Source organism: Mesoplodon bidens (assembly GCF_964165515.1).
Source record: "Mesoplodon bidens genome assembly, chromosome: 11".
In the NCBI taxonomy this organism is placed as follows: Eukaryota; Metazoa; Chordata; class Mammalia; order Artiodactyla; family Ziphiidae; genus Mesoplodon; species Mesoplodon bidens.
This window is the reverse complement of record NC_138167.1, coordinates 43,324,746-43,346,117: the sequence shown is the minus strand read 5'-3', so window position 1 is coordinate 43,346,117 and position 21,372 is coordinate 43,324,746. Positions and strand designations below refer to the sequence as shown.

General features: G+C 57.3%; 1 protein-coding gene across 1 annotated transcript; it reads right to left on the bottom strand.

Annotated features, from left to right (window-relative positions):
* Positions 1-220: 220 nt before the first annotated feature.
* On the bottom strand, positions 221-20,805 carry ZNF385A (zinc finger protein 385A; the record flags this gene model as incomplete). The annotated part of the gene is given in 9 exon segments (XM_081248744.1): positions 221-1,559; positions 1,705-1,800; positions 2,009-2,178; positions 2,543-2,791; positions 4,699-4,861; positions 6,500-6,610; positions 14,030-14,166; positions 20,747-20,771; positions 20,773-20,805. Coding segments are annotated over 9 exon segments (1,215 nt in total). The 3' UTR covers positions 221-1,328.
* Positions 20,806-21,372: the final 567 nt, after the last annotated feature.

Genomic DNA, 21,372 nt, shown 5'->3' with positions numbered 1-21,372 from the left:
TTGACACTTGAGCTGGGCCGGAGTAGGCGTGAGTGGGATGGGGAGCTCTGCTCACTTTGCGCAAGTCTCGGATCTTGCCTCCTCCCAGCCCCGTTTTCCCGTCCCCCTCCTTCTTCTAGCCCTCTTTCCTGTGTGCCGGCCACCCCTCACCATACACATACACTTCCTGATGGAATTGCTCCCAAATCAGCGGGCAAAGATAGAGAGTCTGAGTCTGGGGGACGGAGGGCAACGAATCCAGATTTTATTGTCAGGGAGGGGGAAAAGGGAAAGACGTGGGTTGGGGGCCGGGGTTGCTACATCATCAAGCAGAAAGAGTTGATGGGGAGGGGAAGGCCAGTGGGGGCCTGTCCCCCTCCCGGGTCTGTGCTGGAAGGACTGACGATACGGAAACCACAAGGGTGGGGGGAGGTCACGACCCCGCCCAAGTTGTGCAGTGGAGAGGTGTCTGGTGGGAGGGGACAGCCATGAGGTCTAGGAGCTGGGATGGGGTAGGCTACAGACTCTGCAAATCCTGCGGAAAGGGGCGGGGCGGGGGCGAGGCTTCTATTGCTTTTTGCTCACAGTTTTGCGGAAGGCGAGGCGGGGTGGGCTTGGACTGGACACCCCTTGCCCCCCTTGGTACCCCTTGGGCGATGGGTGCTGGTGAAAAGAATGGAATCCAGACTGGGAAGGAAGAAGGTGAGGGAAGGGTCTATAGGGGCATCTACTTGGTCCCACCCAAGTGCCAGAGATGCCACCAAGTGCTGCCCATGGGCCCGGCTAGACCTGGGCTGGGGCGTGATGCGGGGCGGGCACAGTGAGGTCGCAGGCGGTAAAGCCAAAGTGCTTATGAGGGACCCAGGATCCCGCCTGCTCCCCTCCCCCTGCGGAGGACGGGGGTGTTCACGGAAGCGCTTCAGTTTGGGGGTAGGGGGCCGGAGTCCCAGAGTCTGCTTATTGCCAAGAAAATCCATTTCTGCCCCCTGGACCCCGATCATGGCTTGTGAACCCCGTTTTGTGCTAGGTTTGGGGGGAAGGGCTGGATGTACATGGCTTTTGGGAGGGGGGTGTCTCCAAGGGGGCTCGGGGGTGAGACAGCCCCCCCTTTTCTAGGGGAGAGGGAAGGGCAGGGGGCGGGGTTCCCTGAGATCTGGGGTGTTCCCCCCCTTCTGAAGCCCCCCTCCCCCGCTACCCCTCCCCTTTCCTGGAACCCCGTACCTCGGGGTGGGGGGGAAGGAGAGAGATCATTCAGGGAGTGCCGGGAGGAGGGACGGACTGGGAGCCCGGAGGCCTGGGTCCCAGCTGGAGGTGGGGGGCGTTGAATGGGAGGGGGTTCAGGGTTCAGGTCAGTAGGGGGAGAAGAGAATGGGTCCGTGCGCAGTTCGGATGGGCCCGGGGGCCGGGTGGAGCAGGGGGTGGGTGATCGGCGGTCCCTGGAGAAGAGGTGCGGCGGGGGCCGGGCGCAGAGACAGCGGGGAGCCTGCTGCCGCTGCCATCACCGCAGCCACCGCGAGGGGGCTGGGGAGCAGGCCTCCGGCCAAGGACTTGGGCAGCTCCTTGGAGAAAGTCAGAGTGCCCTGCAGCGGGGGAGAGGGGCGGGGAGAGGGAAAAGTCATTCTGTGGCCCCGCCAACTCCACCTCTCCCAGGGCCGGCCGGCATCCCCTCTCCTCCCCGCTCTGGTCCCCGCCCCTTGGACGAATTCTCCATCGCCCAGGCCTCACCGCCAGCTCCCCGGCGCCCCTGGGCTTCTTGTGACGGCTCAGAAGGGGGTTGGGCTTCCCGGCCACGCCATCTCGGTGCCGCCGGCTGGAAATGTGCTGCAGGGACCAGCGGGTGGGGGGCTGTGAACCACGGGGAAAGGAGCAACCGCCAGGGAGCAGGATGATCGCACCTCAGCACCTGGCCCCGCCCCTTCTGTGGCACCAAAGGATGAGCCTGAAGAAGAGTCTCACCCAAGCTCCCTGTCCTCCCTCCTCTCTCAGCAGGTTCACTCTCCAGAATTCTCGGAAAGGGCCTTGGACCCACCTGTTTCAGTTGGACCTCCGAGTTGACCTTGACATTGCAGATCTCACAGTGGAAGGTTCGGTCCTGGGCAGGGGCCTCTGGTTCCCCGGGAGTGGGAGGCCCCAGCCGAGGGTAAGCTTTGATGGGGCCCAGTCCACTTCGGGCCTCCAGAATTGTCTTGTGCTTAGTACCTGGAGCTCCCAGAGGGCAGGAGGTAAGAGGTGGAAAACAATTCTCCAGGCTTACTATGCCTCAAATACCCACATTTCCAATTACTAATATTGGGGGGGGGGCATCAAGCGTGGGGGCTTTCCAAGGCCCTTGGGACCCTTCCAGACACAGGTGGGTCAGGGGAGAGTCACAGTTACCAGAAATAGGGCGAGGGTGGGGAGGGAACTGAGGAGGTAAGGGGCTAAGGAATGAGGGAGATGATTAGGGAGCGAGATAGGGTAAGTCTTTGAGGGTCCAGGGATGCTGGAAGCCAGGAGGGTTAGGACATAGTGAGCAGGAGGGGATGAGGACAGGGGAGTGGGCGTGGGGGAGGGGAGCCCATACCTTTGTTATGTGCCTCAAGCTGGGACAGGGAGTTCACTGCCACCTTGCACAGAGCACAGTAGAGCAGCCGCTTGGCCTTCTCCTCCTCTTCCTTGCTTCCCCCAGGCATGGAAGCTGGGGCTGGAGTCCCCCCTTCACCCTTGGTCACACCCTGACCAGTCTCCGGAACACTGGGAGGGGATGGGGAGCCAGGCTGTTTCTCTGGGGATCCTGGGGCTGGACCCAGTCCATTTTCCATGGAAACTGTCACTGGGGGAGAAACATAGGGATCATCCCAGATGGCTTTCGGAGAAGATTCTTTATGTGGAGGAGACCTAGCCCCGTTTCCTGGAGGGCAAGGGCCCAGGAGTCCCCACCCTGTGACAACATGCATGCTCTCACGCCCTGGACCAGAGCCAGATGTGGTCCAGCTGCTGCAGGCTGGGTGTGAGACTCCAGTGCCTGGCTCATTCTCCATAAGCTGGGAATGGCTGAGGGGTCCAGCCCCACCAGCCTCCCCTTCAGCCAGGGTGAAGCTGGCAGCCAGCCTGGTGAGGGGGAGAGGGGTATGGAACAAGGAACCTCCCCTCCAAGGCCTGCCAGCCAGCCTGGGCTTCCAGCCCGGCCAGCCCCTTCTCAAGAGGCCTGCCCAGTCCCCAGGAGGCATGCCAAAGAACTCTAGGAAGGGGCAGAAGCGAGGTGAGGAGAGGTTGGGAGAGACAGGCACAGACATGGCAAAAGGGAAACAGAAACAGCAGAACCAGAGAGGGAAGAAATAGGGATGTGGGCTGCTCTATAATTCATGGCTTGATTAAAGATGCACAGGCCCCAGGCCTCAGCGCTGGGTTCTGGCCTCTGCACAGGGGAAACTCTAGCGCTCCCATTCTTGCTCCAGCAGCTGATCCAGTTTCCGGGTCAGGGGGAGGCCGGGGGTGGGGCTGGGGAGCTGGTGGGAGGGGACCTCCTGAGCCCTGCCGGTGTCCATTTGCTGGTCCATCCTGTGATCTTTCCCTTTTTTTTCTCTTCCTCATTTCTGACATCATTTATCTCCATCCCAATCCAGACAGCACACTCACATCTCTATCCGGACAGAACCTCCTGGCTTTCAAAAGCAGGGCAGGTATCCTTACCTCCTTAGGGAGATACCCTAGGAACTAAGTGAGGTAATAGGTATCAAGCACCTAGAACAGTGCTAGACAGAAAACGTTAGCTACACCGCCACCATCATCATCCCCCTTTGACAGAGACATTACCAAGTTAACCTGAGATGTTCAGGCTGAGAAGCAGCCAGAACACAGTTAGAACTCAGCTCACTCACTCGCCCTATCTGTGCATCCCTGAGGGACGGTGTGTGTTTGTGTGTGTATGTGTGGTGAGAGTGGGGCCTGCTTCCCAAGCTGGTGGTGCAGCTCCTCGGTTTTCATTCTCCTTAGGGTAGGGCAGGAAGGACAGGCAAGGACAAGGAGGACATGGGGATGTCAGGTCTCTCTGGAGTTGCCATGACTGACATCTGATGTGGTAATCCCAGGATGGGGGTGGCTCGGATCGTCCTGTCTTGATATTCCTTCTTTCCAGTTTCTTGGCTGGGTGTAAGGTTGAGGATGGCCACCAGCCATGAGGGAGAAAGAATCTCTGAGTTGCTTTTTGTAAACCCGGAAAGGACCGCACAGATCTTCAAGTCTCACTCCCTCCTTTCCGAGGGACAAAAAACTCTGGCCCAGAGAGGTAGAAAGATCTACCCAAGATCACCCAGGGAGTTGCCTGGGTTTCCTGGGCTCAGTCCTCCCCAGGGGGAGCCCCCATGGGCAGGCCCTCAGATATCCGGATTCTCTCCCCTGCCCCTCTCCCCAAGATGAAATGGTCTCTCCCTGGATTTGGTGGTTCCCTTTTTCTTGAGGAAGTTTGCCAGGTAGCCTCACCCTAGCCCCTGTCTGAGTCACTGGGAGGTGGGGAGGACAGGCAGTGGGGGCTCTGCTGAGAGGAGCTGGGGCGGCAGTGGGGGTGACAGGATGGAAATTTTGCGTCACTGGGTTTGGCTGCAGGACTCACCTTGGGTGGGGCTGGGGTGGGAGCTGAGGAAGAGAGGGATGAAAGCAGAGGAGAGTTCTGGGAAGTGGGGACAGAATGGAGGAGACAAGTTCAGTTGAAGGACGCCGGGGTGGGGGAGTCAGACATACCTGGACGGGGGGCTACACCCTCTCCATTAGGGGGCGTGCCGCCTGGGGGAGCTGGATCTCCTGTTTCCCGGACGCTGGGCTCCCTGCCTCGAGTCTTGGCAGCCTCGATGCCTTTGACTCTTCGGGCATGGCGATTACCCTTGTAGTGTGCCTCAGCCTGGCTCTTTAGGGATGGAGGAAGAAAAGGGGATCTGAGATCATCTTTGATCTGAACATTCTTCCCATGGAGCTCCTTCAGGTCCTGAGGTGGCCTCAGCAGGCTGCACTTAACCTCCCCCTACACCAGGGAGAGGTAAAGCCCCATGTCGAGGACCCTGGTTACTCAGTCGCTGGGAACCTGGGTCCCCACCTAGCCCAGGCTCTACCCCACCACCACACCCAGGGCCTGCCTGCTGACTCAGGCTTCCCACCTTGTCCAGGGTTGAGGGAAGGGGCCCTCAAACCTATAGGAGAACCCTAAATGGGAGGGGCCGAGCAATCTAGCCAATCCGCATCCTCTTCGACCCCGGGCCTTCTGTGCCTGTGTCCCCTGGCCCCAGGATCCAGCCTTTGCTGCTCCTGGGACTCCCACCCTCAAGCTGGGAGTCCCAGGAGCTCTGCAGCCTGGGCTGTACCCTGACTACTCCCCTCTGGGTCTCAATTTTCCTGAAGCCTCTGCGGACACCCTGGAGGACCCTGGCCCCAAGCCCAGCTCTGGAGACAGAGAGAGCAGCAGAGACAGCTGTCAAAACAGAGGCGCTTGGTGGGGGAGGGGAGGGGAGGGCAAAAAGAGGAGAGGGCTGTTTACTATTGGCCCCTGGCCCCTCCAGTCTCCCACCCGCCAGCAGTGAGCAGAGCCAGGGTTGGGAAAGGGGATGCCTGGGGTCGAGGTCAAGGGGAGGTCTAAATCTGGGTTGGTCCTGGCTCCACCCCACACTGTGGGCACCCCCTGCTAAGAACACACAATCCTGGAACCACAAGGTCACCCAGACAGGTGTAAAGTAGAAATAAAAGGTGTGGATAGGCAGGAAAAGATTGACAGCCCAGGGGTGGGGCAGGTGTGTGCAGAGCCTGGTGGCATGGTGTGGCGTGTGTGTGTGTGTGTGTGTGTGTGTGTGTGTGTGTGTGTGTACTGGGTAGAGAAACAGAAGATGCTTTCTTTTTCCGACTCAGCAGAATGAGGCTCTGCTGTTTTTCTCCAGAAGTCCTCAGAACCTGCACGCCACAAAGCCCCCTCTAGACCCACATAGAAGTCCCAAGAGAGCCTCCGAGGGAGAAAATCTGGGAGGCCAGACACCAAGGTTCTGAGTTTGGGGTGGCTTCTCCCTTGGGAGAGCAGTGGGGGCCAGGCCTTGTGTGTAATTTGGAGGGAGGACAGTGGAGAGAGGAGGAAGCCAGGAGGTTAGAGGGAAATGGGTGAGCCGGGGAGGAGTTTAGCAGAGGCCAAGGAGGGCACAGGCTCTGCAGGGGGCCAATGACATAACTCAGCCCTGCACCCAAGACCAGAGGGCCAGAGGCCACACTCCCACCCAGACACAGATGGCCACCTGTGTTCCAAGAAGTTCTGAGCCAGGGATGCCTCAGTCCCCAAGGGAGGGAGGGGTCAGCCTTAGAGGACTGGGCTATATACTTCATGTCAAAATATACAGCCATCTCTTGTCCTTCCCGAGTGCTTTCCATCAGCCCTGCCTCTCCTGCAGTATCCCCTCATATCCCCTTAATCCCTGCCCCTCACCCAGAGTTCCCAGACCCTGCCCTCCCCTAAGATCCCCTGGTTGTCCCTGCCCCAGCCAGTGGATGGGTGAGCAGCTGGGTTTCTTACCTGAGAATTGAAGCGTATCTGACAGACATTACAGGAAATGATGGGCCGCTTGGTCTTGAGTAAGGGTCCCCCAAAGGTGTGGGAGAGTACAGCCTTCTGCACAGGGTCCATCTGTGGAGGCAGGCTGGGGTGAGCCAGGAACCCCAGCACAAGCTCATGTCCATCACAACCCCACTGGCAGAGCTGGGTTGAACCAAAGTCCCCAGAGCCTCCTCCCAATCCCCCAGCATGCCAGAGGGCTCTGAGCCTCAGCTCCCTGATTCCCTCCCAGCCCAATCTTCATAGCCCTGGAAGGGACCTGAGAGATCCCCTGGCCCAGTGCTCCCATTTGACAGAAAGTAGAAGTGGTTTGCCCAAGGTCAGAGCATGACTTAATAGCAGAGCCGGGACTTGAACCGGGACTCGTCTCCATCCGTTATACCATGAAGATCAAGCTCTGTCACCTTGACCTTTCTCCTGGGCTGATCCACCAGAGGCCCACTCAGGAAGTCCCAAAGCATCCCAGATCCTAGGGCCCTCAGCTGAAGCCTTTTTTGGCCTCTGCTCTGGGGCAAGACCATCAACCAAGCCAAGCTTCTGGTCCCGGGAGACAGATGTTCCTAGCTTCCCATCTCTGGGACCCAGGTTGCTCTAACACACTCATTCCCTGGACCTCTTAAAGCAGTAGCTTCTAGAGGGAGTAAAAGAACTCAGAAGAGAGTAGGTGGCTCCAGCGGGAATAAGTAGGAGAATATAAGAAGCTGGGCTGGCCTGAGGCAGCCCGGGGATCTTCTGAACTCCCTCCCCTTGGTCACAGGGCTTCTGGGGCAGGGCTATGGGGCTGGGAGGGATTAGGAACGGCCTCTGCCCCCACCCTGGGTCAGCAGATGTCTTTGCAGTCTCCTGCCAAGAGTTCACATGAGGCGGGAAGAGGATGGGAGTTTCTCTCTGAGGCTTTCTGCTATGGGGATAAAGCCAGGGGCCTAGAGGCATGAACACTGCTTCTCTGCCCTGTCCTCCTCCCTTCTGGCCCCCAGGCGGCCAGGGAGAGGCGAGCCTGGAATGCAGCTGAGGCTGAGCAGAACTGGGTGATGGCTGGGATCTCTCATAAGCATGGAACCAGATTAGAGCTGAAACCTTATCTTCTAGGTGGAAGGATCAAGTGAAAAAAAAGTTGCTGGAGACGTGGGGGTCCTTAGCTCCTCAGCTGAGGCCCTCCCTGTGCCCAGGTCTTCATGATTCCCCAAGAGACACTGGTGAGAGACGGGAACACGGAGCAGGGGGAAGAAGGTGGTCTGGAAAGCCCACACATCCTGTCTCCCCTCTACTCCCCAAAGCTGTCTCACTGGCTGCTTGGGGTTAATGTCAGGAAAGGGGCTTTAGCAACCCTGTGAAAAGCGCCATCCCATCTGGCAGTGGCAGAGGCAGGAGCCAGGTTCAGATAACCAGTCTGACAGACCAGTGTCAATTTCCTGGCCTGCCGTTGGCTGGAAGCAGCCCCTCTCAGTGGCTTACTCTTCACCTCCTGGAAGCCCAGGTCCTTTTCAGGGAAAAGCCAAACAGGGGAAGACTGGGTGTGTCTGTGTGTGTCTAGGCAGTCTATGATCAATCTGTGCAGGGGTGGAGTGTGAAGGCGTGTCACGTGCTGTGTGTACATCATTTCTGTATCAACAGTTCTGTGTCGGGGGCTCTGCCGAAGCCATGAATGGTCAGGTTGTGCAATCTTCAGCTGTGTGTTTATCGGTGTGAATGTATGATGTGTCTGGCAGGAAGACAGACCGAGTTGGAGACAGGCTTTAATCAGAAAGGGGAGACAGATGTTGCACTCAGCTCCCAGCCTCCGGACGACAGTCCTCCCTAACCAGGGACCCCCAACTCTGCCCCAGGGTTCTCCATAGCCCCTGGACGTCCTCACATGCTGGGTGGGGAATGGAATTCAGCCCAAACAGAAACCCAATCTGGGCCAGGAAACCTAAGTCGATGAAAATGGTAGGGAGAGAGGAGTGGGATGGAGAGGGGAAAGCAGAGGTCCCTGGCTCTGTCTGTGCCCCACCCCAGGACCCCAGCCTGCTCCCCAGAGTGGCTGAGGACCCAGTGCCCTGAGGATGACCTGTGAGCTGACTGTCCCAACATCCATCCCCTGCAAATTGGTCCCTGTCCCGCTTAGGTCCTTCCTCCAGGGTGAGAGCCTTTTCCTTTGCACAGCCCTCTCCTCAGGCTTAAGTCCATAAACACCAACTAGGGGTGGGAGGTGGGCAGAGAGGAGGGCAGCAACCCAGTCAGGTGGGTCCTTCCCACCCTCTCCTCCGGGAACTGAGGAGACACCAGGCTGAAGGTGAGGGTTCCTGGGCCCAATCCCTGCGCAGGTGGAATATGAGCCACTGAAGTGCTGCTCCAGGCCAAGGTCAAGAGGCCCTGGTGACCTAGATGAGGGCTCTCTGGGGAGGGGTGAAGGCCAGCATCTCCCAGAGCCCTCTCACTCCAGAGCCCCTTCCCTAGGATTTTGGCCTAGACACTGTCTGGAAAGGTCCACAAAACAGTCTCCTCCCACCTGCCCTCCAGTAGCAGACATGAAAGGGAATCGCTCCCCTAAGCTGGGGCAAAATGAATCAGGAAGGGCAAGGGGGAGGGAAGGGGGAAACCAGATCGGGAACACCAGGAGGGGCTATGATTATATTTCCTTCCATTGCCCTTTATCTGATGGCACCGCTGCCCCTGTTTGACCACCGCACCGCCCCCCCGCCGCCCCAAATAAAGGCAAAAAGGGAAGGGGGATGGAATCTCGGGGATGGGAAGACCTGAGGGACAGGAAGGATTGAAACAGAAAAGAGAGGAGCTAGAGGGTGTCTAAAGAGCAGGTGGAAGCTGGTGGGGGAGGGATGCTAGGAAGGGGACTAAGGCTGAGATGGGGTCAGGGCTGCATAAGGGATCTGAACGGCGGCGTGGCAATTTGAGGGTAGGTGTAGGACCTGATGGGAAGTCTGAAAATTTGGGGGACTTCAAGGATCTGAGAAACAGAGGCTGGGGTATCCAGTATGGTGGCAGCAGTCTGGGGGGCGCCAGAGGGGATCCGGAGATTGGTTGGGGCCGCGCCGGTCGTGGGGGATGGGCCGGATAACCCGAGGACCGGGCGAAGGGAGAGGTAGGGAGCCGGGCAGGGGCGGGCGGGGATGGGGTGGGGGGGCGCTGCGGCAGCGGCTGGAGCCAGGGAGAGAGGAGGGGCCGGGTGGCTTACCCTGCGGGACCCCGGGGGACGCGGCTCCATGGCCCGGGGTGGCGGACCCGGGAGGGGAGGCCGAGCCTGGCCGGGCCGGGCAGGCCGGGGACGCGGCGCTCGTTGCCCGGGTGGCTCGGGGCTGTGCGGCCGGGCCGGCCCGGAGAAGGGGAGGCGGCGCCGGCCCGGCCCGGAGCCCGCCCCAGAGGCGGGGCCGAGGACGGGGGCGGGGATGGGGAGCTCGGGAGGCATGAAGGGGCGCTAGGGCGAAAAGAAGAGAGGACGGGGTGTCCATGTCCAGACACTCGTTCCAGAAAGACCTGGTCCTGGCGAAGGGCCCCTCGGCCTGGCGACGGGGCATTGACCAGATGCTCCACTGGGCTTCCTCCAATAGGGACCCTTGCTGGGTCCAGTATCCCTACCAATGGCCGACCCTGTTTCTCTAGCTTGGACCTTTCTCCTTTCTTTCACCCCTTCCACCCTCGCTCTTCTGCTGACAGCTTCTCTTTCGAGTCCGCAGACGACCCTTTCCCGGCTCCCTCTGCACACGACCCCTGTGCCCCTTATACATGTCACTTCCCCAACTAGGGATGCAAGACCGAGCCCAGGTACCCAGGTGTCAGGCACTGCTCTCTTAGTGACTCCTCTGAACGGTGGAGCTGGGGTCGCCCAGGGCAGAAGCGACGTCAAACTGGGGACATCATTCCTAACCTCTTCCCACCTCCTCCTCTCGCCCGCCACCTGCTGGAGAACCAGGTTCCCGAGGGGCTTATGCTTCGTGCACTTGCTGCCCTCTGGCGGTAGAGTGGGGGCAGCACTGGGGGACGAGGGACAGGAGGGCAGAACAGCCCACTGCCCCAAACACTTCCTTATCCTCTCTGGATAGGTCCTAGGATTCCGGCTCTCTCATCTCTGGATCTCATCCCCTCCGTTCCACCTAGGGCCGAGAGATGAGCGAAGCAGGGGCCTGGATGTAGAGAGAGGCTGTCTTTGGGAGACAGTGAGGGATCTCCAAGGGCAGAGGGACACATAATTCAGGGAGGGGTCTACGGGGTAGGAACTACCCGAGTAGGAGACATCTGGAAGTATTAGTGCAGGGAAGGAGAGACTCTTCCGTGAATAATAATACCATCACCACCACCTAATGTTGACTGAGCCCTTGGAATGTGCCAGCGTCTGGACAGAGCTCTTTGCATGGATTATCTAATTTAATCTTTACAACCACTATTATAATAGGAAGTACTATTATTACCTTCATTTTATAGATGAGGGAACTGAGGTTTAGAGAGGCTAAATAATTTGCCCAAGGTCATAAGCTAGTAAGTGGCTGAACTGGGATTTGAATTTAAACCCGGGCATTCTGACTCCAAAGCCCTGTACTTAACTGCTGCACAGTACTGCCAAGGCATGTCTGCAGCTTTTCTGCAGTCCTCATTCCCCTGCAGAATTTGGCACTATTGATGCAGCCTGCCACACTCTCTCCCTTGGCTTCTCCAGCTCTATAGGAACCTGGTTCTGTCCCCACCCCCTCCTGTGGCTCCTTCATTTCCTTTGCAGGGGCCTCCTCCTGTTCCCACTGCCTAATTCTGCTTATTCCCCAAGGCTTGGGCCTTGGAAACTACCTTTCTCTCTCTGATCCTCTATTAAATAAAAACAATGAAATAACGTAATAATCATAGCAGCTTACACGGATTGAAAACTTACTTTGTGCTAGGTGCTAGGCATTGATTATGTAATACGATTCTCACAACAACCTTGCGAGTTGGTACTATTACTGTCTTCTTTTACAGCTGATAAAATTGAGGTTCAGAGTGGTTAAGTAATTTGCCTAAAGTCACACAGCCAGTACTTTTGGAACATCAATTCAAATCCTGCCAGTCTGATGCCAAAGCTGGTATCACTCAACACCTGGCCACACTCTCTCCAAGCTTATCCACTCTCATGGCTTTAAATAGCTCCTCCCCACTAGAGGCCATGGAGCCATGAACCTGGGGAGTCAGAAACTTGGGATTATCCATGTGAATCAACTAAGTAGCTTTGTGATCTTGGGAAAGTCACTTAACCTCTCTGGGTCAGTGTTTCCTCATCTATAAAATGGGGACAAAGATAGGAGACCCAAGGTTAAGTGTAAATCAGGTATGTAGACTGGGGGGAAACTATTCCCAGCACCTTCTGCTCCAGTCACACCCAGTCAATTGCAGTTTCTCAAGTGCTCTTTTTTAGCCCTTGTTTCAGTCTGAGTGTTCTCTGAAATCCCTTTTAAAATCCTAATAGTTCTTCAAAGCCCAAATCATAACATCACCTGCTCCAGCTTCAATCCCTTTTTCCTCTGCTGTTTCTTTTTTTTTTTTTTTTTTCCTGCTCAGCTCTGGTTGGTCCCTCACCACATCCAACAGGTCTTCCCTGACACCCCCTTGGGCTCCCCTACAAGCTACATGCCTCCAGCACAGCTCTTCTCATACTATAGGGTAAATGCTAACTTGCTGTCTTTCCAACTACACCGTGAGCTCTCCAAGCACAGACTGAGTCCTGTGTCCCTGATACCAGTGCCTAGCACATAGTAGGTGCTCAAAAATTTTTTTGTTGTAATTGAATTTTTGTTAGTGTCTCTGTCACGATATTTATAACCCTTCCTCTGTTTTGCATTGTAGATCACTGCATACACATCTATACTTCTTTCCTGAATATAGCGCCTTTAGCATGGGAGCATGTCATATTTACCCTCATGTCTCCATTTTATCTAGGACAGCGCCTTCCTGATAGTCATTACTCAATTTTCTCGTCTGTAAAACGAGGATAAAACGACAGCTACCCCATAGAGTTGCTATAAAATCTGAGATATGAAAAATGCTTTGTAAACCTCAAAGCGCATTGCAAATGTTGGTTTGGATTCTCTGGGAGGAGTCTGGAGGAAGCAGCAGGTATAAAGAGAACTGTATTTGGAGTCAGATGCTCTGGGTTCAAATGATACCTTAGGCACGTACTGCGTCAACTTAGATAAATTCCTAAACCCTCCTGGGCCTTAGTTTCTGTCTTCCAGTATGTCAAACTGGAATAATAATGTCTACTTTGTTGGGTTATGGTGAGGATTAAATGAGATCAAGTATAGAAACATCTACTGAGATCAAGTATAGAATTCCCTGGCGGTCCAGTGATTAGGACTCCACATTTTCACTGCTGAGGGCCTAGGTTCAGTTTCCTGGTTGGGGAACTAAGATCCCACAAGTCACACAGTGCAGGCAAACAAACAAACAAACAAACAAAAACTACACACACACACAAACACACATCTACTGCAGTGCCTGGTGCATAGTTGATGCTCAGTACGTGTCTGTAACTGAATATGGTTTGATGGTGGGTTACTTGAATTGAATAAAGCTGACTTCCCCCAAACCTTTAGCTCCAGCCCACTCTCCAGGACCCAGATTCCAGCTGTCTGTTGGACATTTTGGGCTCAATGTCCCACTGGTCCACCAACTCACCACGTCCTAAAGTGCGTTCAGCAGCCTCACCTCAGGCCAGCCTCCTCCTCTAACCCCCTGCCCCTGGCAAGGTGACTTCTCTCTCCCAGTCACAGAGACCTGAGCCCTGGAGTCATCCTTGACTCATCTTCTCTCCCCCACCCCCAAACCCTGGCTGGTCACCGTGGCCTGTCAATATTTCCTTGGAAAAACCTCACCCACCTCCCTTCCTTCACTCACTCTGCCAATGCCACGGGCCCAGCCTGGCTCTCCAGATTCCCCTGCAGGCCCTTATTGCTGGGACAGCCTCCTAACTGGCTAGCATCCTCCAGTCTCAGCTCCCTTCCATCCAGCTGCCCCACTCACCTGCCTCAAACACTGCTCCTTCCCACTCACTCTCCTGCTCAAGAATGGATAATGCCTCCCCATTTCATAGTGATTAAATCTAGACGACTTTGCCAGCCCTCCAAGCCCTACCCCACTGACCCTACCCTACCCACCCAACGGTGGGCTCCAGAGAGCTGGAGCTTACAAACAGGCTGCTGATGCCCTTGAAGAGTCTCTCTTTCCACCTTCCTGTACTCACTACCACCAGTCTAGGTCTCGTGACTTCTCTCGATGGTGGACTGAATGAGATGATTCATATAAAACACCTAGCCGTGTCTGGCCCATAGCCAGATTTCAGCGGATATTAGTTATTATTGTTATTGTTGCCAATAGTATACCAGAGAGCCAGCGACACTTGTAAGTGACTAGAAGTAAAGGAGATGGGGCCCTAAGAAGACATAAGGAATTAGATACAAGAGGAGAAGAGGGCAGGGAGAGAAGGAGCCGGGATGGCAGAAGGGTGGGGAAGGCAGGCAGGCTGCTACTCACAGTGCTGTAGTTGCTGAAGAGGCCCAGGGTGGGTGCTGGCTCCAGTGGGAAGGGCAGGATCTGCTTGAGGTCCAGTGGGGGCTGCATGATGGGGGGCTGCCGGAGCAGAGGGAGGGGCCCTGCCCGGCTCAAGCTGCCTAAAGACCGGAGAAAACATTATGTGGGGCAGGAAGACTGAAGCTCGGGAGCCCAACACAAGCCTGGCAGGCCCACTCCCCATCTGGGGGCCCACACTCAGAAGTGTGACCCCCATCACACACACTTCCCCTGCTGGCTGGCTCCGGAGCAATGGAGCACGGTGCCCTGGGGGCCTGGGGGAGGGCGCAGACCTGTTGTTCTTCCCTTCTGGGTGATTTTCACTTCCCCCTTCTCCAGCCTCCCTCCCCCAAGACCTTTAGGCATTTTACAGACCCAGGAAAATCACAGGCCTTCTCTGCAGGCTGCCTGCTGGACCACAAGGACTCGGGAGTCCCACGCCCCTGGCTACTCCCTTCTTCTGGTTTTGCTTTCCCCCAGGGAATCCCAAAGGCTAAGTCTTACCCCAGGGAGAACGGTCAGGTGAGTGATTCATCCCACTGCTTAGAGAGGAATATTGAGGCCTGTATTTGGAGGAGGGCTGCTGGATCTTTCAGGCTCCCCAAAGAGTTATGATTTTGTCCCAGCCGTAATTCTTAATTAACTGTCGATGTCTCGGGGTAGGAAAGTGGCATTCGATCTGGGAGGTGGGCTGCCTGTGGCCATTCTCAGAGCCCCTTCTCCCAACCTTCCTGTCCTCCCCAGGTCCCTCTGTCAGCCGCGGGAATGTTCAGCTCAGGCTCTGCAGGAGGAACTGCGACCAGCCCCTGGGAGGGGAATGCCTGGGTCTGACCCCAAGGGGAAATGAAACTCTGGGCCAGGCACTCCACTACCGTCCCTGAAATCTTCTCCTCCTACCCCAGAGCCACGGGAGGAGCCCTGCCAGGCTCCACACGGCTGGCCCAGAGGCCCTCAGGACCCCTCTGGGCTTCTGCTGGCCCAGCTCCCTTCTGCGACTTCTCTGTCAACCAGTCAGGGAACTCTGGCTGCCCTTCATGGCTCTAGCAACCCCCTGCCAGCAACAGGGGTTCCCAGGAACAAAGGCAAACCCAGGAGGCTGCAAGCTTAGCCCCGTCCTCCCATGACCTTACGGGGGCAGAGGGTCCCCCTGGGATCCTTTCCTACTCCCTCCAGAGGCGGCCCCGGCCCCTTTTCATACCTTCAGTGTCTGGTGCCTGCTGCCCCCAGGCAGTGGCCTGGCCCTGGCCCCCCAGGGGCCTGGGCCTGACAGCGTCCCCTTCCCTTGGTTCTGCCCCCTGCCCCCTCCCTTGCCAGCCTCCCCCCCAGTCCAGTCAGTAGAATCAGCCAATCAGAGTCCTGGAAAAGTGGGGCAGAGGGGAGGGCGGGGGAGCAGGGATTAGGGGAATCGGATGCGAGAGGGAGGGGGTGGGGAGGGCTCAGGCACAGCTGGGGGCAGGGAGCTGGTCCAGGAAGGTCTGGAGGGGTCTGTCTTTTCCATCCACTGCTACGACTGGGCGGCCAAGGTGCCAGAGGCAGAGAGGGGTCAAGGCTGCTGGGAGCTTGGGCTGCAGACATCTAAGGGTTGAAGGAGAAGGGCAGGATGCTTGGCTTTGGCCCTTGGACAGCTGGGGGTCTGTATGTCATGTCCGTTCCCTCCTCTGCCACCTCGGGGTTGAGATGGGGTAGGGGGAGAGGAGGGAGACAGACAGACAAAAGTGAGTGAGATAGAATGGGAAAGACTGACAGAAACAGGAATAGCCGACTGAGAAAAGGGACATAGACACCGAGAGAGAAGAGGACAGGGGACAATGGAGAGATGAAGAGAGTGAAATGAGAGAGAAACAGAGACACTGCTGAGAAGCTGGACACAGAGCTAGAGACAAGGGCAGAAAGACCAGAGGACAGAGAACAGAGAGAACGAGAGAGGGAGAGAGGAGAGAGAGGGACCGACAGACTGATGGGGCAGGGCGACCATCTCCCCTTCCCCTCTGTCTGCCCATGGCTTCTCCCCTCTGTGCCTGCCTCCTCCTGCCTGGCACACAAGGCCAGGGCAGCCTTAACGAGCCCCAGGCGGCATCAGGAATGGTGAGAGAAACCTGAGCACTCCCAGAGTCCCAGGCACCCAGCACCCACCCCAGGCAGCTGGTCTGGGGCTGGCACTTGCTCCGGCCCCAGAGAGGGAGGCAGCTCACCTCCTTGACCCTTTCCTGGCTCTGAACTCTCCAGGCCCCCACCCCTCAAACAACCACCTCAGAGGAGAGAGAGATGAGTTCCACAAAAGGCAACAGAAAAAAAGAATGTTTTCACGTAAAGCACTCTGAGTATAGCACATTTAATCTCTGAGGTAACTATTCTATGGGGTAGCTGATATTAGTTTTTAGCCATCTGACACTTGAAGAAACTGAGGCTCAGAGAACTTAAAAAGACTTGGCTGATGTTACACAGCCTGTAAGTATCAGAGCTGGGATTTCCATCGAGATCTGTCACCCTCTTTCTCTGCTACACAGCCCCAAAGGGCTCCAATTTCACTCTGAATTCAGCAGAGATCTGAGAAAGGCTTCCATCTTGTCCAAGGAGAGGAAGGGGAGAAGAAGTTCCATGTACTTCCTGGGGTTGGAGGAAAACAGGTAGCAGCCAGTCAGTTCCCTCTAGCCAGCAACTCATCTTTTCCACTGACAGGAGCCCTGGGGTCGGGGGAGGGAAGGGGAAGTGGGAGGAAGGAAGGAAGGATGGAGTGAGGCAAGGAAGCAAAGTGGGCAACTGGAGATTCATGTGTTTCTTTCCCAGATTCCTGGGTCCACTCCACTGAGATCAGAGGTGGGAGGGGGCAGATGGCAACTTACGGACCAAGTTGGGAGAAACTGGGCCCTTGGTGTCAGGTAGCCCACGCCTCAGTCCCCTCTCCGCCATCGTGAGAATAAGGGCCCCCTGTATGCCAGGCACTTTACATATATGCCCCCCTGTGGATGGCTCTACTGCTCACTAGCTGGGTGACTAGCTCGTTTCCGAACTCTCTCTGTCTCATTTCTCCTTTGTCAAATGAGAGCAACGGTACCTGCGTCGTGGAGTTGTTGAAAGGATTGAACAAATCCATGTAAAGTGCTGGCCTGCCACAAAGAAAGCTCAATAAATGTTTGCTAAATAAACGAATCCTCATCTTATAGATGACCGTCAGCTCAGAGAGGGGGAGTTAATTGACCAAAGTCACACAGCTAGTGAGGGATTTGAACCTGTCTGGCTGGCTCCAGACAGGGCTTTCAGGCACCACACTTTCCTAGGGATGGACGGGGAAAAAGGCAGGAATATAATAAGGGCTGTGAAGGAGGAAATGAAGTAGGAAATCCAGGGCTTCTTATGGCTGGTTAGGTGAGGGCTTCAGGTGGGCTTGGAGGAGGAGGTGGAGAGCAACCTGGTGTGTGTGTGTGTGTGTGTGTGTGTGTGTGCGTTGTGTGCGCACGCGCGTGTGGGTCTGCACACCATGCCAGGCGTGGCAGGGAGGAGCTGAGGCCTGTCTGGGACAGGCCACTCCAGAGGGAAGCTCATTAGCTCCAGCAGATAGAGCCCCACCCAGCTCCGTGGGGAGCTGCCAAATGCTTTATTAAAGACAGTTCCCAGCCACTTTAGGGGGGCTGAAGTCTCAGTCCCTTGGATGGGTGGCCATCTGTCCATTTCTGCACCCTACCTGGACCTAGGCACTTTGATCCTGCTCAGGTATCCCCCCAGCACCAGGCCACAACCAAGCCAGGTCTGACTCCTTACTCCTTCCATCCCCACTCAGAGCTGGTCTTTTCCTTCCTCTCGTCCCCAGAAATTCTGGCCAGGTGGGAGTCCCAGTCCCTTGGCCATCTCAGATGGCCAGGCTGGGGCCAGGGTGCAGGGATTGCACAGGTTGGAGGAATGTGGAGCCTGTGCTCTGGGAATTTGAGTCCAAGTGTGCTGGTGGGGGTCACGCTAGGGTCGGGACAGTCTTCATAGATGGGCCCTGGAGTCTCTTTCCTGCTAGAGACACTTGGGAAGGAGGCAGGCAACCAGTCATTCGGGCCTAGGGCCTGAAGCCCCTGTGGCAAAGAATGGGAGTGTCTGCCGTGAGCTGGCTCTGGGAGGGGCAGCGTCTGGGTAGGAACAGGAGCCAGGAAGGATGTGAGGGTAAGGCTGCAGGTTAGTGTTGGTCTGGAGATCGGGCCGCGATGAGATTCAGATCCCAGAGAGGTACTGGGGATAGGGTTGCAAGTAGCGTTAGGGCCCAGGGTGGTGAAAAACATGGGGTCAGCACTGGGTTAAAATGGGAATTACGCTCTGGGGCGAAAGGAGAAATGAGATTGGCGTCTGGACTGGAATCTCATCTCTAATCCATCCTCTTTCACTTTAGGCCTTTTGGCCTCTTCTAACCCGAGAAATGCCTAAAACTGGGGGATTAAGGGGAGAGCCTGGAACCCCTAGATCTTGCCTTCTTGACCAAGTCTCAGGTATTTGAGGTATTTGTCCCCTTCTGCTGCAATTTCCCCCTTCTTGGCAGGAGGCCGGCTGAGTGCTGGAAAGGCTTTGAAGTCAAAGATGAAAGCAACAAGGGGATGATTACGAACAACTACTCAAAACATCATCCCTAATAACCCCGGGGGAAATGTGGGCGGGGGCAGGGCCTAAGGGGGGAGGTGGCCAGGAAAGGCAGAAGGAAGACAGACCCCTGGGGAATTTTCCCCAGCCTGATGGGAAAAGCCTCCCTTAATGCCCCCGCCCCGCACACCACACCAAGGGCCCAGTTGGAGAGGAGGGTAAGCAAAGCTCAGAACAGTGAACCTGAGCCCAGAATCACCACCTTAAACCTGGGCCCACGGTCTAGCTCTTGACCAGGCAGGCTGGGCCTCACCTGCCGGGCAGAGCACCTGCACACAGATTCAGTGGCCTTCAGCGTTCAGAACCTGAAAACCTTAGAATGGGCCTCAGGCCTGGCTGGCAGCTGCCTCCCTCTCGGCTTCCTTCGTCAAAGAGGGTTAAGGTATGTGGCCCGCCAGGCTTCCCACCCCTCTGTGGGCTGGGCACAAGGAGGGAGTTAATCGCAGCGTCCTCAGGGAGGTGTGGTGGGCCTCCAGTTGGTGGCCCCTGGCATTCCTCCTGTGGTGGGATCTTGGGCTGGTTCGAGCAGGTTCCCGAGGTCCTCTCCAAGGCCTACTGACCAGGAGAAGCATGGCTTAAACTGGCCTGTCCTGGACAAGCATGATGTTGCCTCTGGGGCCTGTGCCCAGGCTGGGGCCAGGGTGCAGGGATTGCACAGGTTGGAGGAATGTGGAGCCTGTGCTCTGGGAATCTGAGTCCAAGTGTGCTGGTGGGGGTCACGCTAGGGTCGGGACAGTCTTCATAGATGGGCCTGGAGTCTCTTTCCTGCTAGAGACACTTGGGAAGGAGGCAGGCAACCAGTCATTCGGGCCTCTGTTGGCTCATTCATTTAATGGATTTGATGGAGTGCCAGGTGGAGGGGGTCAGATGTAGAGTGGTGACAGCAAGGAGCTACAGGAGTGGGGGGGTGAGAAAGAGGCGGAGGAAGGAGGGCAGAAGGGGAGAGAGCCACCTAGTGGGAGTCAATAGGGGTCAAAGGAAAGAAGAAAAGCAAAAGAGCCAAGGGGGCCCCAGCAGAGGGCTGAGGTGGGAGCCAGGCGAGCCCTGGGGTGCCAGCATGCAGCCAGCTGTCCCCGGTGGGGGGCAGGGAGACCACAGGTGTCTGGGCCTGGTGGGGGGTCTCCCACCACAAACAGGGCCCAGGAACCGGCCTAGCCAGGTCAGAGGTCAGAGGTCAGAGGACAGAGCAGGCCTGTGGACTATCGTGGAGGCAGGGGCCTGCAGCCCGACTGATGAGTCCTTTCCTCCCCCTCCCGGGGCTGCCTTCCCATGTAGGTCATGAGGCTGGGGTGGCTGTGGCTGAAGGGATGTCAGAGCCCCTCGGGAGTCTCCCTCCGCCATCCTTGTGCTCCCCGGGGCCCCTTCCTCTGCTGGTGCCCCCGGCCCAGGCAGGGGTGGGGGTGGGGTGGGGGAGGAAGGAAGAAGAAGGCAGCCGGGAAGGAAGGGCCCAGGCAGCCAGAGCAGGGAGAGAGAGAGGGGCAGGTCCTGGCGTGTTGGGGCAGGATGGCTGCGGAGACAGGATCCGAGCCGCAGGGGCCCTGGGATGGACAGTTTCCCACCCCTTTTTCTCCCCAGACCCCTTATCTTCAGCCCTCAGGTTCCCACCTCCCACCACACACCTCGAAGCTACACCCACCATCTTCTCCCCCCGCCCGCCCCTCACTTCCTCCTTTCCCTCTTATCCTGGGCCCAGAAGGATGTCGGAGCGTTTGAGCTAAGGGTGGGGGAAGGCCCCGGGGCGGGGCGGGGGGGGGAGGGGGGGGACGGGTCAGAACCTTTCGCTCAACTCCACCAGGCCAGGACCAGCCCCTCCCCCAGCCTCTCGTAGGCTGTCATATAATATTCATGAGCCTCATGAATACGCAATGTTCTCATTATGGGGCGGGGGTCTCAGTCGGCTCTGTCTCCCCCTTTACCACTCCCTGGATTACCGGGAGAAGAAGCGGCAGTTTGGGGAAGAGGGAAAGAGGGGGCCCCAGATGTGGAGCCAGATGAAGGGGGAGGGGGAACCGGTGGCTGACGGGCGGCCGCAGTCACCGCGGTGCGGGAGGTGGGGGGGTGACCTACTGAGAGGGACCCAGGAGCCTGGAGCCGCGGAGCCGCAGAGCCCACTCACCGAGGATCATGCTGGGGACCCAGGCGTCCGCGGTTCCGCGTCGCTCTGTCCCGGGGGCCGTTCTGGCCGGGCTGGGGGTACGGGGGGTGGAGTCGGGGGAGGAGCAGAGGCCGGCCGAGGCGGAGCGGGGGCGGAGCCCGCAGCAGGTGAAGACGGGAGGAGTGGGGACCCGGGCACCCAGGGCTCCAGGAGAGGGCGTCCTGGCGGCTCCTTTTTTCCTCCCGCTTTCTCTTCTACTTGCTGCCCTGGGTCCCCTGGATTTACGGTGTCACTGCAGCCAGGGCTGGGGGAACAAGACATCTAGAGGACGGTGTGTGTTGATACAGGAAGCTGGAAACTAGGATGCCTGGGATCCCGGGAAGGGCTGAGTCTGAGGGCGGGAAGTCTGGTCACGGGCTGATATGGGGTGGGGAATGCCTAAGTGCTCTGGCAAGGGATGGGGCCTGGCTGGATGGGACACCTGAGTCCTCTCCAGAGGATGGGCTGGGCAGGAGCAGAGGGTGGGGCAGAGGATGTTTAGGTACTTGTTTGTTTCCCTGGCTCTGGAGCAGGATGCCTGGGGGCTGGGTCTCAGAGG